General features: G+C 47.9%; 1 protein-coding gene across 1 annotated transcript; it reads right to left on the reverse strand.

The window, feature by feature from the left end:
• Window positions 1-2,710: 2,710 nt before the first annotated feature.
• LOC119303302 (L-type lectin-domain containing receptor kinase SIT2-like) lies at window positions 2,711-5,153 on the reverse strand. Its single transcript, XM_037580419.1, has one exon. The coding sequence runs from the start codon at window positions 4,954-4,956 to the stop codon at window positions 2,908-2,910; it is 2,049 nt and encodes a 682-aa protein (XP_037436316.1). The 5' UTR covers window positions 4,957-5,153; the 3' UTR covers window positions 2,711-2,907.
• Between the last annotated feature and the right edge of the window lie 10,985 nt (window positions 5,154-16,138).

The raw sequence follows: 16,138 nt of genomic DNA on the forward strand, positions 1-16,138 counted from the left end.
CTCCCTCCGTCCGGTGAAGAGTGTACATCTAAAAAATTTAGGACAAATTATGGAGTTGAGTAAAAAATGCATTGAAAAGATGCAGGCCACCACCTCTTTTCTCTTTAATTAGCCACCCCCAATGAGCTAAGTGCATGTAGAAATTAAGAAGAGCATGTGTAGATTGCTATAGGTCTTGATTACCCTGTGATGAGAGAGAAGTATTTTTTTCCCACTTTAAAGTGCATTGGGAAGATACATGTACACTCTTTTGTGGACAAATTTTAAAGCTAGATGTACACTCTTCACCGGACGAAGGGAGTAGTCTTCAATGTGAATCTCTTCACAGACCACCATTGTTTTCAATGTCTTCACACATTTTTAGGCGTCATCTCTGGTAGGTAAACCGAATCAATGAGGGACTACTACCTGTGTTATCTTGCAATTCTCACAAACACATTAGTCATCAACCAAGTTTGTCGTCAATACTACAAAATCAATTAGGGGTGGCACTAGATGCACTTACAAAATCGACTAAAAATAAAAGCAAAGGCAAAGGCAAAAAACCCATACAAACAAAAGAATGAGCAATGTGTAGCGGGCTTCAAGTCCAATAGGAAAATCAACTTACGCCAAACGGGGCAATTCAAAAATTCAGCCTAAGAAAAAAAGTTGACTTGCCTCACTAGTAAGCATGCACATGCAACGCACGACTGATTAACATGTTATTTTATATCCTAATTGAGCTTCTTGATACCAGCGTTTTCAAGCATGGAGCGACATTTATTTTTTCTAGCGGCATCTGATACCATGCGGGATGGACACCACAAAACTCAAAGCAAGAAAAGCAATATAGAAAGAAGTCTTACAAGGATACAAACCCATACTTCACAAGATAGCCAAGGCAGCCGGAGCCGAGGTGTAAGGTGGATGTGCTTCTTCGACCGTCTTCAATAACCCAGTCCCACTCATTTGCTAGATATACTTAGCCGCACTGGATGATACAAATACATGGACTAAAGGGGCTAGAGCATATAGGAAATAATCACCTGGGTGAGTCTGCTCATAGATTACGATGGTGTGGGCATTAGTTAATGACAATCTAAATATTCGATAGCAGTGAAAGAGGAGGTACAAAATATAGTCAATGAGCTGATACCAGCGTTTCAAAAAACAGTAATATTCTTGGGCTGCTATACTCTTTATTGATGGTGCCCAAAAGAACAAGGTAATACAAAAATCACAGTAGAGATATACGCTGCTCTCTGCCTAATCCTGCTAGGGATGATGTATGCAACATATTTCATATAGGGAAGTGGAAAACGGTAGAAAACACCCACGTACATCTTGAACAAAAAGATGTTGCCTATTCCCGGAAAAAAAATGTCGCCTAGATAGAATGTTTTGCATGGCAAATCCAATACGTAAACTGCAAGCAAACAATGAAATGAGTTTGGTAATAATATCAAATTTGTATCCAGTCACCAAAATGTACAAAGAAAATCAAACGCTTCTGGACAATGGTCATCGTTCAACTGAGTCTCGTACTGCATGGGCGCTCGCCTCGGAAAAAAGATTAGCAGCAAGAAAGGACCGAAGGTGCAGATATGTCATTGTGTGAGAGAGAAAAATATTAGAGAGAGACAAAAAAATGTACCTGGAGGGTTGCATTCATATTCGACTGGTTTTAGGGTGGATTATTGCTCCACGTGTTCCAGAACATGAATGGTTGCGTCGTCCCTTCTCCATTGGATGCATGCAGCTGATCACCAGCACTAACAGCCGATTGACGATGGAGGCCGCCCGCCGGCGAGGGGAGGAGCACCTACCCACAAAATAGCATGAACAAAATGGCAGAATCGACAGCCAACGGCATCGATACATCGGGGGAGAACCGTGGCTTAGGATAGGAGACGACGAGCAAGGGCAGATAAAGGTAGACTTGAAGGCCTGGAGGGCCAGAGAGTCGCGCGGGGAGGAGATGCAGCGTGAGGAGCAGCACAAGGGACGGCGGTGTCGGTGAAACCCTATCGCTGTGCGCTTAGAGGAGTCATTTTCCTCGAATAGTGATGTGAACAGCAGATCCGTGATTTTTGCACAACGTAACATGAATAGCAGACCCGTAATTTTAGCACTCCTCCAGTCAGGTTTATTAGTCTATTCGTGATCCTCAGATAATTCAAGAATACAAACCGTCAGCGTAATTAATCAGCCCTTAATCAGCTCGTAATCACATGCATCCGCCTCGCTCTTTCCTAATACTACTCAAAATCTAATTATTTCTTTTAATACGCCAGTGCATACCCCATGCGTTCATTATCTCTTCTCTTCATCTAATCTTTTTTCTCTTTTTTTGCATGGTACGTAATCATCCCTTTTAATTCGTCATTAATACTTGAGCAGACCGAACCAATCCATGATAAAAAAATAACGCCGCTGCATGCAGGCCACAAATCAGGCGAATCAATTTATTCCTTGGTTGCGGACGCGGTGGTTTTCAGCCTGGTGGAGTATGGTCAGCCTAGATAATTGCTAAGCGTACATCAAATCTCGATTAGATTAATGATGACTGTCAGATTAAGTCGTCTGGGCTTAATCCTGTGGTGGTAATGTGTCCACTCACGTTTGCTTGGGTGCACGTAGGAAAGATAATGTTGGATTGTTTATTAGTAGTAGAGATAGAGAAGAGATAGAGAAACAGGGGCAAGTAAAAAATCTGCCTAAGAAGCCATGAAACAATAGAATGAATATCAACTTATTTTCTGGGCTTATACAGTACATGTATGATACGAGGATCTCAGGGAAACTATACCAAAGTAGTAGGACTACACACAGAACAGGGTTATTATAGCTCTACCAATACTAGTCGTGACACCTGATCAACATCTGCACAGCACAACTCACGAGTCCTTGAAATTGAAAACTATGTCATCTCCCTCCGGAGAGTCCACTGATTGTGCCCATGGTCATCATCGTATTCGTGGCGGACGACGGATCCGACGTCGCCGACAAGACGAAAGAGTCGAACCCTTGGCTCTGCATCAGGGCCAGCATACTGAAGCTCATCTGCGTGGGCGTCAGCTCGGGGATCGGCATGTCACCCTCGAGGTACTGCATCACCTGCCGCATGCTAGGCCTCGCGCTGGGCATGGGGTGCGAGCACATCAACCCCAGCTTCAGCGCCAGGACCACCTCGCCGGCGTCGTAGTTGCCGTCGAGCCTCGCGTCGACCACCTCGAGGAGCGACTCCTTCTGCCAGTGCTCGAGCACCCAGTCCACCAGCATGAGCCGGCTGTCGTTCATGGCCTGCTCCACGGGCCTCCGGCCGCAGGCCACCTCGAGGATGAAGGCGCCGAAGGCGAACACGTCGGTGAGAGGGGACGCCTTCCCCGTCCGCGCCAGCTCGGGGGCCAGGTACCCCATGGTGCCCACCACGTGCGTCGTCTGCGGGTCGGCGCCGTGGTCGTACAGCCGCGCCAGGCCGAAGTCGCCCAGCCGCCCGTTCATGTCGGCGTCGAGGAGCACGTTGCTGGCCTTGATGTCCCGGTGGATGATGACCTGCTCGAAGTCCTCGTGGATGTACAGGAGGCCCGACGCGACGCCCTTGATGATCCGGAACCTCTGCGCCCAGTCCAGCGCCGGCTTCTCCTTGCTGCCGGAGTACAGGTACTTGTCGAGGCTGCCGTTGGACATGTAGTCGTACACCAGGAGGAGCTCCCCCTTCCGGCGGCAGTAGCCGAGCAGCTGCACGAGGTTGCGGTGCCGGAGGCGGCCGATGGTGACCACCTCCGCCACGAACTCCTTGATGCCCTGCCTCGACTCGTGCGACACCTTCTTCACCGCCACCTCCATCTTCGACTTGGGGAGCGCCCCCTTGTACACCCTCCCGAAGCCGCCGAACCCCAGCAGCGTCTTGTTCTTGAACCCTTCCGTGGCGCGGAACAGGTCCTTGTACGTGAACCTGTGCGGCCCGAACTCCACCTCCCACTCCTCCCGCACCTCCGCGTACCTGGACCGCCGCCGGACGAGCAGGATCACCACGGCCACCACGCCGAGGACGAACGCCGCGGTGGCGATCGGCAGGACGATGTCCGGCACCTTAGACCGCGGCTTGGCGCCCACGAACGGCAGCTTCGGCAGGCTGCCGATGTCGATGGGAGGTGCAGGGCCGTCCATGGCGAAGCTCCAGCCGAGAAGGTAGTGGCGGGACCTGACCGTGCCCGTCGACGACGAGAAGCCGGCGTACGCCGGCTCCACGAGCACCTTCGACAGGTTGCTCTTGGCTGACACCAGGGGCGTCGAAGGCTTGGCTCCATTCTTCAGAGGCGCCAGGAACACGCTGATCTGCGTGGAGTCGCTCTCGTAGTCCACCCAGACCTGCATCGCCTTGCCGCTGATCAGGAGCAGCTCATTGAACGCGCCGGTCTCGTCGTCGTAGTAGCCGGCCGAGTGCGCTGCCACGGACTTGAGGCTGTTGACGTCGATGCCGACGTGGTTGTCGTTGGTGTCGTTGAACTCCGTGCTCTGGATGGTGTCGAGCTCTACGCCGAAGATTTGGTTGGTGGCGTTGCCGTTGTTGGCGCTGTTGAGGAGGCCCAGGTACTGGCTCGGCAGCGCGGCCGAGAAGTTGTCCTTGCCGACGAAGAAGACGATGCCGTGGCCGCTGAGGTCGGAGTACGGGGGGATGATGCCGAACACGAAGGACGCCGAGAAGGAGCGCACGGCGTCCCCCGGGGACCTCCGCAGGCGCAGCGGCGTCCGGTGAACCGCGTGGCTCGAGAGCTGGGCCGTGCCGTTGGTCAGCTCCAGGAGCCCGCTCGGCTGGACGAGGGCCGTGCCGTCCAGGGCCAGGGTGGCGTTCGCGCCCGCGAAGCCGGAGTAGACGAACTGCTCGCCATCGCCATCGCCCAGGACGCCGGCACCGAAGCCGAAGCACACGAGGAGGAGAGCCGCGAGAAGGGAGCGCAGATTGTCCATGCCAGCCACGGTGCCAGCGAAGAGAGAGGACCGTGGCGCGCTCAGCTTAGAGCTAGTGCAGCCGGCGCAATGCCGAATCGCCGTATATGATTGGCAGCTACCGGGTCCGTGTCCGGCTACTATTCTGCGCGCTTGACTTCACCGCCGGAGTCTTCCCCGAGCTCGTGGCGCAGCTGCGGGGAATCACGCTCGTGAGATGCGTCTTGAATCAAGTGGTTAAGCACGTGCCATCTAGGAGTATCAATCTTGTTCCCGGTTGGTCCGGGTGCGAAGTTTCCAAGCCTCGTGCATACACACTCGCTCGCGATTCGCGAGGCGCTGACTGACACGGACATTTGCAGAGGAATGGCGTAGAAATGCAGACTTGATCGACCGCTAGATCGGGACTGCTGTATCTGTCATTAAAGGTCGGCAAGTAGGTTCCGTGGGGCCGGTAACAACAACATACTCCCTCCGTTCCGAATTATTTGTCGCAAAAATGGATGTATCTAGAACGATACATCCATTTTTGCGACAAGTAATTCCGAACAGAGGGAGTATATGTGTGGTTCCGGCGTTTTCTACGTCAAGGACAAAGAAGAATTCAGATTGGGATCCGCCAAAGGATTTTCTTTCTTTTTATTCGGAAAATGCTATGACACACCCGACTGATCTCTTCACACGCGTCCACTCTCCACTGCCTCCATGGCCGTCAGATCTGTTTTCGATCGAACGGCTCCCAAACAACCACTCCACCACATCCCAGATTTGTAACTTGGCCCTTATTGCAATCGTTCGATCACAAAGGAAAGGTCTTTTGCAGACGAATCAAGCTTGAGGGCAGCGACGACCTCCTGGGCGAGGGTACGATGGCAAACTTCACACAGTTTGGCTTATAAATGTTCATATATTTTACAGTTATTAGTTTTTTCTTAAGTCAAACTTTATGAACTTTGACACAAACATTTGGTATTGTAAATGTTCATATATTTTTCTATATAGTTGCTCAAACTTCACAAAATTTGGCTTATAAACCCAAATTGAGGGAGTATGCCCGATGATGTGGCCATGGTAGGAATGCTTTATTGATCAAATTTGCGGTCAAAGTATTTTTCTCAAAATACGTGTGTGCCTTATAAACCTGAACTGAGGGAGTATCACGATGATGTGGTGCTGCATACGTGGCAGTCAGAACAACAAAGCTCAGAAAATCAAGGTAAAACACGTTTCTTAACAAACGATTTGCCCCACCAAAACAAGGAAAACAGAAGTATTTTTAGAGAATATTGATATAAATGTAATTGGAAAATCGTAGAAAAGAAAATGCTAGTTCATCAGTTTCCCCCAGAAAAGTTACTGAAGTGTGGGAACTATAAATGAAAACATGAGGAAATTCAAAATGAGAATATAAACAACATAAATGTAATGCAAATGAGGGAATTAGAGAATATCACACACAATCAATACACATTTGTGCCGGATGGTAACAAGAGGCAAGGGACACGAAGTTTTACCCAGGTTCGGGCCCTCTCGATGGAGGTAAACCCTACGTCCTGCTTGATTAATATTCATGATATGGGCAATACAAGAGTAGATCTACCACGAGATCGAGGAGGCTAAACCCTAGAAGCTAGCCTATGGTATGATTGTTGTTGTGTATGTTGTCCTACAGACTAAAACCCTCCGGTTTATATAGACACCGGAGAGGGTTAGGGTTACACAAAGTCGGTTACAATGGTAGGAGATCTACATATCCGTATCGCCAAGCTTGCCTTCCACGCCAAGGAAAGTCCCTTCCGGACACGGGACAGAGTCTTTAATCTTGTATCTTCATAGTCCAGGAGTCCGGCTGAAGGTATAGTCCGGCTATCCGAACACCCCCTAATTCAGGACTCCCTCAGTAGCCCCTGAACCAGGCTTCAATGACGACGAGTCCGGCGCGCAGATTGTCTTCGGCATTGCAAGGCGGGTTCCTCCTCCAAGTATTTCATAGAAGATTTTGAACACAAAGATAGTGTCCGGCTCTGCAAAATAAGTTTCCACATATTGCCATAGAGAGAATAATATTTACACCAATCTAATCTGCTGACGTATTCCGTAGCATGACACACCATGGCTAAGCCTTTATCCAAGTCGTTTCATTATCCCACCTCAGCGCGTCATGCGAGGCAGTTTCCTTGGCACGTCTTGTTAAAGCAGAGATCGCGTCCCCTTATCCCGGGATTCTCATGAATACGGGCATGGGTAACCCAACCGCGTCATTGATTATGGCGCTTGGAGATAAGCGAGTTTTACCAGGCTGGTGGGGACATGTAGTTGCGTCCACCCATATAAGGGGATAAGGATCCACCTTTTCACCTATGCCTTCTTCATCCTTCGCCTATCCATTCTTGCACACTCGAGCTCCAGCGCCCAAGTCCGCACTCCCCACCTCAACCTTCTCCAGCCATGTCCGGAGCGGGAGGCAAGTGGATGGTCTCCTCCATCACGGAGGGACACATCAAAAAACTGAGGAAGGCTGGATACTTGTCTAACGACATTGCGTACCAGCTTCCCGTGAAGGGGCAGCTCATCCCCACCCCTAGGCCCCATGAGAGGGTGGTGTTCCTCCCCCATTTCCTCCGCGGACTGGGCTTCCCTCTTCACCCATTTGTCCGGGGGCTCATGTTCTACTATGGCCTGGATTTCCACGATCTGGCCCCGAATTTTGTCCTCAACATCTCGGCGTTTATCGTCGTGTGCGAGGCTTTCCTCCGCATCCGCCCCCATTTCGGCCTATGGCTCAAGACTTTCAACGTCAAGCCGAAGGTGGTGCGCGGCAACCAGGCGGAGTGCGGAGGCGCCATGGTGGGCAAGATGGCCAACGTCTTATGGCTCGAGGGCTCCTTTGTGGAGACCCTAAAGGGGTGGCAATCGGGGTGGTTTTACATCACCGAGCCGCGCGACCCCGAATGGGTCGCAGCCCCCGTGTTTCGATCCGGACCCCTACACGGCTTACCTCCTGGAAGGAGATGGGCCTGTCGTGGGGTAAAAAAGGAGAGCTGACCGGACTCCAAACATGCATCCAAACCCTGGTGGACAAGAAGCTCAAACTTGTCAACGTTGTCCAGGTTATGCTCATCCGCCTGATCCTCCCGTGTCAACAACGGGCTTTCAACCTGTGGGAGTTCGACCCGACGCGGCACCAAACTCTGAGCAGGCTCTTCGACACGACGTACGAAGACGCCTGGAAGGTGCTTTTCAAGGGCGCCGAGGCCCATCCGCTACCGAGGATCGCGGATTCAGTACGCAGCTTCACGCTCATGCGGTAAGCTATTTTTTTCCTTTTACACGGTATCAGTTTTTCATAGTTTGACTCCATGCGGGATCTAAGCTCCCTTACCTTTGATAGGACTGGTAGGTGACGTCCGGACAGATCAACTGTCCGGCTCCTTTGCCTGAAGGCCCAACGGACTCTCACTTGGCGAAGCTGCTGGTTCCAGCACCCTACGTGGTGCCGAAGAAGAAGGCCGCGAAAAAGGCCATGGGGACTCGAAAGAGTGCCCGGCGCCAGGAGGTGTCGGATCCATCATCCGACGGTTCCGAGGCGCATTCCTCCCGTGAAGACGAGGAGGAAGAAGAAGAGACCTCTCCCCCTCCAGCGGGAGGAGAGAAGAAAAGGAAGGTCGCCCTCTCTGGGGAGGCCGGAGGGTCCAAGAAGGGGAAAACCCTTCCTCCGGACTACTCCACCGACGCCGACGACGGCGGAGAGGAGTGGCCGCCCAGGGCCAAGCCCCTGGCAAAATCGTAAGTATCCGGATACCAGAGTAATTCATAGTATTCGTTTATTGCACAACTTTCCCTTATGTCGAATATGTTAATGCAGCCCACCCAAAGACCGGCTCGACGCGTTGTCGAGCGGCTCACTAGACTCGTCGGATGTGAACTCGCTTCCGACGGCTTCCTCCCCCACCCTACGGACGACACCGAAGTGTTGTCCCAACAGGTTCCAAGCCGGGAGGAGGTGGTCCTGGAGGCGCCGCAAGGCGACCTCCCGGACTCCAGTGTTGGTTGCCCTAGAGGCAATAATAAATTGGTTATTATTATATTTTCTTGTTCATGATAATCGTTTATTATCCATGCTAGAATTGTATTGATAGGAAACTCAGATACATGTGTGGATACATAGACAACACCATGTCCCTAGTAAGCCTCTAGTTGACTGGCTCGTTGATCAATAGATGGTTAAGGTTTCCTGACCATGGACATTGGATGTCGTTGATAACGGGATCGCATCATTAGGAGAATGATGTGATGGACAAGACCCAATCCTAAGCCTAGCACAAGATCGTGTAGTTCGTTTGCTAAAGCTTTTCTAATGTCAAGTATCATTTCCTTAGACCATGAGATTGTGCAACTCCCGGATACCATAGGAGTGCTTTGGGTGTGCCAAACGTCACAACGTAACTGGGTGGCTATAAGGTGCACTACGGGTATCTCCGAAAGTGTCTGTTGGGTTGGCACGAATCGAGACTGGGATTTGTCACTCCGTGTGACGGAGAGGTATCTCTGGGCCCACTCGGTAAGACATCATCATAATGTGCACAATGTGATCAAGGAGTTGATCACGGGATGATGCGGAACGAGTAAAGAGACTTGCCGGTAACGAGATTGAACAAGGTATCGGGATACCGACGATCGAATCTCGGGCAAGTACAATACCGCTAGACAAAGGGAATTGTATACGGAATTGATCGAATCCTCGACATCGTGGTTCATCCGATGAGATCATCGTGGAACATGTGGGAACCAACATGGGTATCCAGATCCCGCTATTAGTTATTAACCGAAGAACGTCTCCGTCATGTCTGCATGGTTCCCGAACCCGTAGGGTCTACACACTTAAGGTTCGATGACGCTAGGGTTATAAGGAATAGATATACGTGGTTACTGAATGTTGTTCGGAGTCCCGGATGAGATCCCGGATGTCACGAGGAGTTTCGGAATGGTCCAGAGGTAAAGATTTATATATGGGAAGTCCTGTTTTGGTCGCCGGAAAAGTTTTGGGGTTTATCGATAACGTACGTTACCGGGACCACCGGGAGGGTCCCGGGGGTCCACCAAGTGGGGCCACCAGCCCCAGAGGGCTGCATGGGCCAAGTGTGGGAGGGGACCAGCCCCAGGTGGGCTGGTGCGCCCCCCCACCGAGGGCCCAAGGCGCCTCCAAGAGGGAAGGGGGGCAAACCCTAGGGCAGATGGGCCCTAAGGCCCACCCCAGGTGCGCCTCCCCCTCTCCCCCTTGTGGCTGCCACCCAGATGGGATCTGGGGGCTGCCGCCACCCCTAGGAAGGGAACCCTAGGTGGGGGCGCAGCCCCTCCCCTTCCCCTATATATACTTGAGGTATTGGAGGCTGCAAGACACACGAGTTCATCTCCTTCTTGGCGCAGCCCTACCCCTCTCCCTCCTCGTCTGTTGCGGTGCTTGGCGAAGCCCTGCTGGAGTACCACACTCCTCCACCACCACCACGCCGTTGTGCTGCTGCTGGATGGAGTCTTCCTCAACCTCTTCCTCTCTCCTTGCTGGATGGGCTGTACGTGTGTTGAACGCGGAGGTGCCGTCCGTTCGGCACTAGGATCTCCGGTGATTTGGATCATGACGAGTACGACTCCTTCAACCCCGTTCTCTTGAACGCTTCTGCTTAGCGATCTACAAGGGTATGTAGATGCACTCTCCTTCCCCTCGTTGCTGGTTTCTCCATAGATAGATCTTGGTGACACGTAGGAAAATTTTGAATTTCTGCTACGTTCCTCAAAAGTGGTATCAGAGCTAGGTCTATTGCGTAGATTCTATGCACGAGTAGAACACAAAGTAGTTGTGGGCGTTGATTTTGTTCAATATGCTTACCGTTACTAGTCCAATCTTGATTCGGCGGCATTGTGGGATGAAGCAGCCCGGACCGACCTTACACGTACTCTTACGTGAGACTGGTTCCACCGACTGACATGCACTAGTTACATAAGGTGGCTAGCGGGTGTCTGTCTATCCCACTTTAGTCGGATCGGATTCGATGAAAAGGGTCCTTATGAAGGGTAAATAGCAATTGGCATATCACGTTGTGGTCTTTGCGTAGGTAAGAAACGTTCTTGCTAGAAACCCATAGCAGCCACGTAAAACATGCAAACAACAATTAGAGGACGTCTAACTTGTTTTTGCAGGGTATGCTATGTGATGTGATATGACCAAGAAGAATGTGATGAATGATATGTGATGTATGAGATTGATCATGTTCTTGTAATAGGAATCACGACTTGCATGTCGATGAGTATGATAACCGGCAGGAGCCATAGGAGTTGTCTTTATTTATTTATGACCTGCGTGTCAACTTAAACGTCATGTAATTACTTTACTTTATTGCTAAAGCGTTAGCCATAGTAGTAGAAGTAATAGATGACGAGACAACTTCAAGAAGACACGATGATGGAGATCATGATGATGGAGATCATGGTGTCATGCCGGTGACAAGATGATCATAGAGTCCCAAGATGGAGATCAAAGGAGCTATATGATATTGGCCATATCATGTCACTATTATTTTATTGCATGTGATGTTTATCATGTTTTTGCATCTTGTTTACTTAGAACGACGGTAGTAAATAAGATGATCCCTCATAATAATTTCAAGAAAGTGTTCCCCCTAACTGTGCACCGTTGCGACAGTTCGTTGTTTCGAAGCACCACGTGATGATCGGGTGTGATAGATTCCAACGTTCGAATACAACGGGTGTTGACGAGCCTAGCATGTACAGACATGGCCTCGAAACACATGCAAAACACTTAGGTTGACTTGACGAGCCTAGCATGTACAGACATGGCCTCGGAACACAAGAGACCGAAAGGTCAAGCATGAGTCGTATGGTAGATACGATCAACATGAAGATGTTCACCGATGTTGACTAGTCCGTCTCACGTGATGATCGGACACGGCCTAGTTGACTCGGATCATGTAATCACTTAGATGACTAGAGGGATGTCTATCTGAGTGGGAGTTCATAAGATGAACTTAATTATCCTGAACGTAGTCAAAAGGTCTTCGCAAATTATGTCGTGGCTCGCGCTTTAGTTCTACTGTTTAGATATGTTCCTAGAGAAAATTTAGTTGAAAGATGGTAGTAGCAATTATGCGGACTAGGTCCGTAAACTGAGGATTGTCCTCATTGCTTCATAGAAGGCTTATGTCCTTAATGCACCGCTCAGTGTGCTGAGCCTCGAATTTCGTCTGTGGATGTTGCGAACATCTGACATACACATTTTGATAACTACGTGATAGTTAAGTTAAACGGTTTAGAGTTGAGGCACCGAAGACGTTTTGAAACGTCGCGAAACATATGAGATGTTTTCGAGGGCTGAAATTGGGATTTCAGGCTCGTGCCCACGTCAAGAGGTATAAGACCTCCGACGATTTTCTTAGCCTGCAAACTAAGGGAGAAAAGCTCAATTGTTGAGCTTGTACTCAGATTGTCTGAGTACAACAATCATTTGAATCGAGTGGGAGTTGATCTTCCAGATGAGATAGTGATGTTTCTCTGAAGTCATTACCACCAAGCTGCTAGAGCTTCGTGATGAACTATAATATATCAGGGACAAATATGATGATCCTTGAGATATTCGCGATGTTTGACACCACAAAAGTAGAAATCAAGAAGGAGCATCAATTGTTGATGGTTGGTGAAACCACTAGTTTCAAGAAGGGCAAGGGCAAAAAGGGATACTTCATGAAACGGCAATTCAGCTGCTGCTCTAGTGAAGAAACCCAAGGTTGAACCCAAACCCAAGACTAAGTGCTTCTGTAATAAGGGGAACAGTCACTGGAGCAGAATTACCCTAGATACTTGGTAGATGAGAAGGATGGCAAGGTCGATAGAAGTATATTGGATGTACATTGTGTTAATGTGTACTTTACTAGTACTCCTAGTAGCACCAAGGTATTAGATACCGGTTCGGTTGCTAAATGTTAGTAAACTCGAAATAAAAGGTTGCAGAGTAAATGGAGACTAGCTAAAGGTGAGCTGGCAATATGTGTTGGAAGTTTTTCCAAGCTTGATGTGATCAAGCATCGCACGCTCCCTCTACCATCGAGATTGGTGTTTGCATTGAGCATAGACATGATTGGATTATGTCTATCGCAATACGGTTATTCATTTAAGGAGAATAATGGTTACTCTGTTTATTTGAATAATACCTTCAATGGTCTTGCACCTAAAATGAATGATTTGTTGAATCTCGACCGTAGTGATACACATGTTCATGCCAAAAGATATAATATAGTAATGATAGTACCACCTACTTGTGGCACTGCCACGTAAGTCATATCGGTATAAAACGCATGAAGAAGCTCCATGTTGATGGATCTTTGGGCTCACTCGTTTTGAAGAGTTTGAGACATGCAAACCATGTCTATTGGTGTATATGCATGAAGAAACTCCATGCAAATGGACCATTTGGACTCACTTGGTTTTGAATCACTTGAGACAAGCAAATCATACCACATGGGCAAGATGACTGAAAGCCTCGTTTTCAGTAAAATGGAACTAGAAAGCAACTTGCTGGAAGTAATACATTTTGATGTGTGCAGTCCAATGAGTGCTGAGGCGTGCAGTGGATATCGTTATGTTCTTACTTCACAAATGATTTGAGTAGATGTTGAGTATATTTACTTGATGAATCATGAGTTTGAATTATTGAAAGGTTCAAGTAATTTCAGGATGAAGTTGAAAGATCATCGTGACAAGAGGATAAAATATCTATGATATGATCATAGAGATGAATATCTGAATTACGAGTTTGGCACAGAATTAAGACATTGTGGAAATTGTTTCACAACTAATACAGCCTGGAACACCATAGTGTGATGGTGTGTCCGAACATCATAACTTCATCCTATTGGATATGATGCATACCATGATGTCTCTTATCGAATTACCACGATAGTTTATGGGTTAGGCATTAGAGACAACCACATTCACTTTAAATAGGGCACCACGTAATTCCGATGAGATGACACCGTATGAACTATGGTTTAGAGAAACCTAAGCTGTCATTTCTTAAAAGTTTGGGGCTGCGACGCTTATGTGAAAAAGTTTCAGGCTGATAAGCTCGAACCCAAAGCGGATAAATGCATCTTCATAGGACACCCAAAACAGTTGGGTATACCTCCTGTCTCAGATCCGAAAGCAATAAGGGATTGTTTCTAGAATCGGGTCCTTTCTCGAGGAAAAGTTTCTCTCAAAAGAATTGAGTGGGAGGATGGTGGAGACTTGATGAGGTTGATGAACCGTCTCTTCAACTAGTGTGTGGCAGGGCACAGGAAGTTGTTCCTGTGGCACCTACACCAATTGAAGTGGAAGCTTATGATAGTGATCATGAAACTTCAGATCAAGTCACTACCAAACCTCGTGGGATGACAAGGATGCATACTACTTCAGAGTGGTATGTAATCCTGTCTTGGAAGTCATGTTGCTAGACAACAATGAACCTACGAGCTATGGAGAAGCGATGGTGGGCCCGGATTCCGATAAATGGCTCGAGGCCATAAAATCCGAGAGAGGATCCATGTATGAAAACAAAGTGTAGATGGATTTTAAAAGGAAGACAGATAATGATGGTAAATATCACCATTAAGAAAGATCGACTTGTCGTTAAGATCTTTTCCGACAAGTTCAAGGAGTTGACTACGATGAGACTTTCTCACTCGTAGCGATCCTAAGAGTCTGTTGGAATTATATTAGCATTATTTATGAAATCTTTCAGATAGGATGTCAAACATTGTTTGCTCAATGATTTTCTTGAGTAAAGGTTGTATGTGATACAACCGGAAGGTTTTGTCAATCCTGAAAGATGCTAATAAGTATGCAAAGCTCCAGCAATCCTTCTAAGGACTGGAGTAAGCATCTCGGAGTTGGAATGTATGCTTTGATGAGATGATCAAAGATTTTGGGTGTATACAAAGTTTATGCTTGTATTTCCAAAGAAGTGAGTGGGAGCACTATAGAATTTCTGATGAATATATGTTGTTGACATATTGTTGATCAGAAATGACGTAGAATTTCTGGAAAGCATATAGGGTTATTTGGAAAGTGTTTTTCAATGGAAAGCCTGGATTAAGCTACTTGAACATTGAGCATCAAGATCTATAAGGATTGATCAAAAACGCTTAATGGTACTTTCAAATGAGCACATACCTTGACATGATCTTGAAGGTGTTCAAGATGGATCAGTCAAAGAAGGAGTTCTTGCCTGAGTTGTAAGGTATGAAGTTAGGACTTAAAGCTCGACCACGGCAGAAGAAAGAGGAAGGATGAAGGTCGTCCCCTATGCTTTTGTCATAGGCTCTATACGGTATGCCATGCTGAGTACCGCACCTGATGTGTGCCTTGCCACATATCTGGCAAGAGGGGACAAAGGTAATCTAGGAGTAGATCCCCAAATAGCGGTCTAAATTATCCTTAGAGGAATAAGGATATGTTTCTCGGTTATGGAGGTGATAAAGAGTTCGACGTAAAGAGTTACGTCGATGCAAGCTTAACACCTATCCGGATAGCTCTGAGTAGCGATAACGGATACGTATAATGGAGCAACAATTTAGAATAGCTCCAAGTAGAACAGTTATTTGAAATGGCTCCAAATGTAGCGTAGTAGTTGCATCTACAAGATGACATAGAAATTTGCGAAGTACATACGGATCTGAATGTTGCAGACCCGTTGACTGAAACCTCTCTCACAAGCATAACATGATCAAACCCAGAACTCTTTGGGTGTTGGTCACATGGGGATGTGACCTTGAGTGTTAATCACATATCGATGTGAACTGGATTATTGACTCTAGTGCAAGTGGGAGACTGTTGGAAATATGCCCTAGAGGCAATAATAAATTGGTTATTATTATATTTCCTTGTTCATGATAATCGTTTATTATCCATGCTAGAATTGTCTTGATAGGAAACTCAGATACATGTGTGGATACATAGACAACACCATGTCCCTAGTAAGCCTCTAGTTGACTGGCTCGTTGATCAATAGATGGTTAAGGTTTCCTGCATTGGACATTGGATGTCGTTGATAACGGGATCACATCATTAGGAGAATGATGTGATGGACAAGACCCAATCCTAAGCCTAGCACAAGATCGTGTAGTTCGTTTGCTAAAACTTTTCTAATGTCAAGTAT

This window comes from Triticum dicoccoides, chromosome 5A (assembly GCF_002162155.2).
Source record: "Triticum dicoccoides isolate Atlit2015 ecotype Zavitan chromosome 5A, WEW_v2.0, whole genome shotgun sequence".
In the NCBI taxonomy this organism is placed as follows: Eukaryota; Viridiplantae; Streptophyta; class Magnoliopsida; order Poales; family Poaceae; genus Triticum; species Triticum dicoccoides.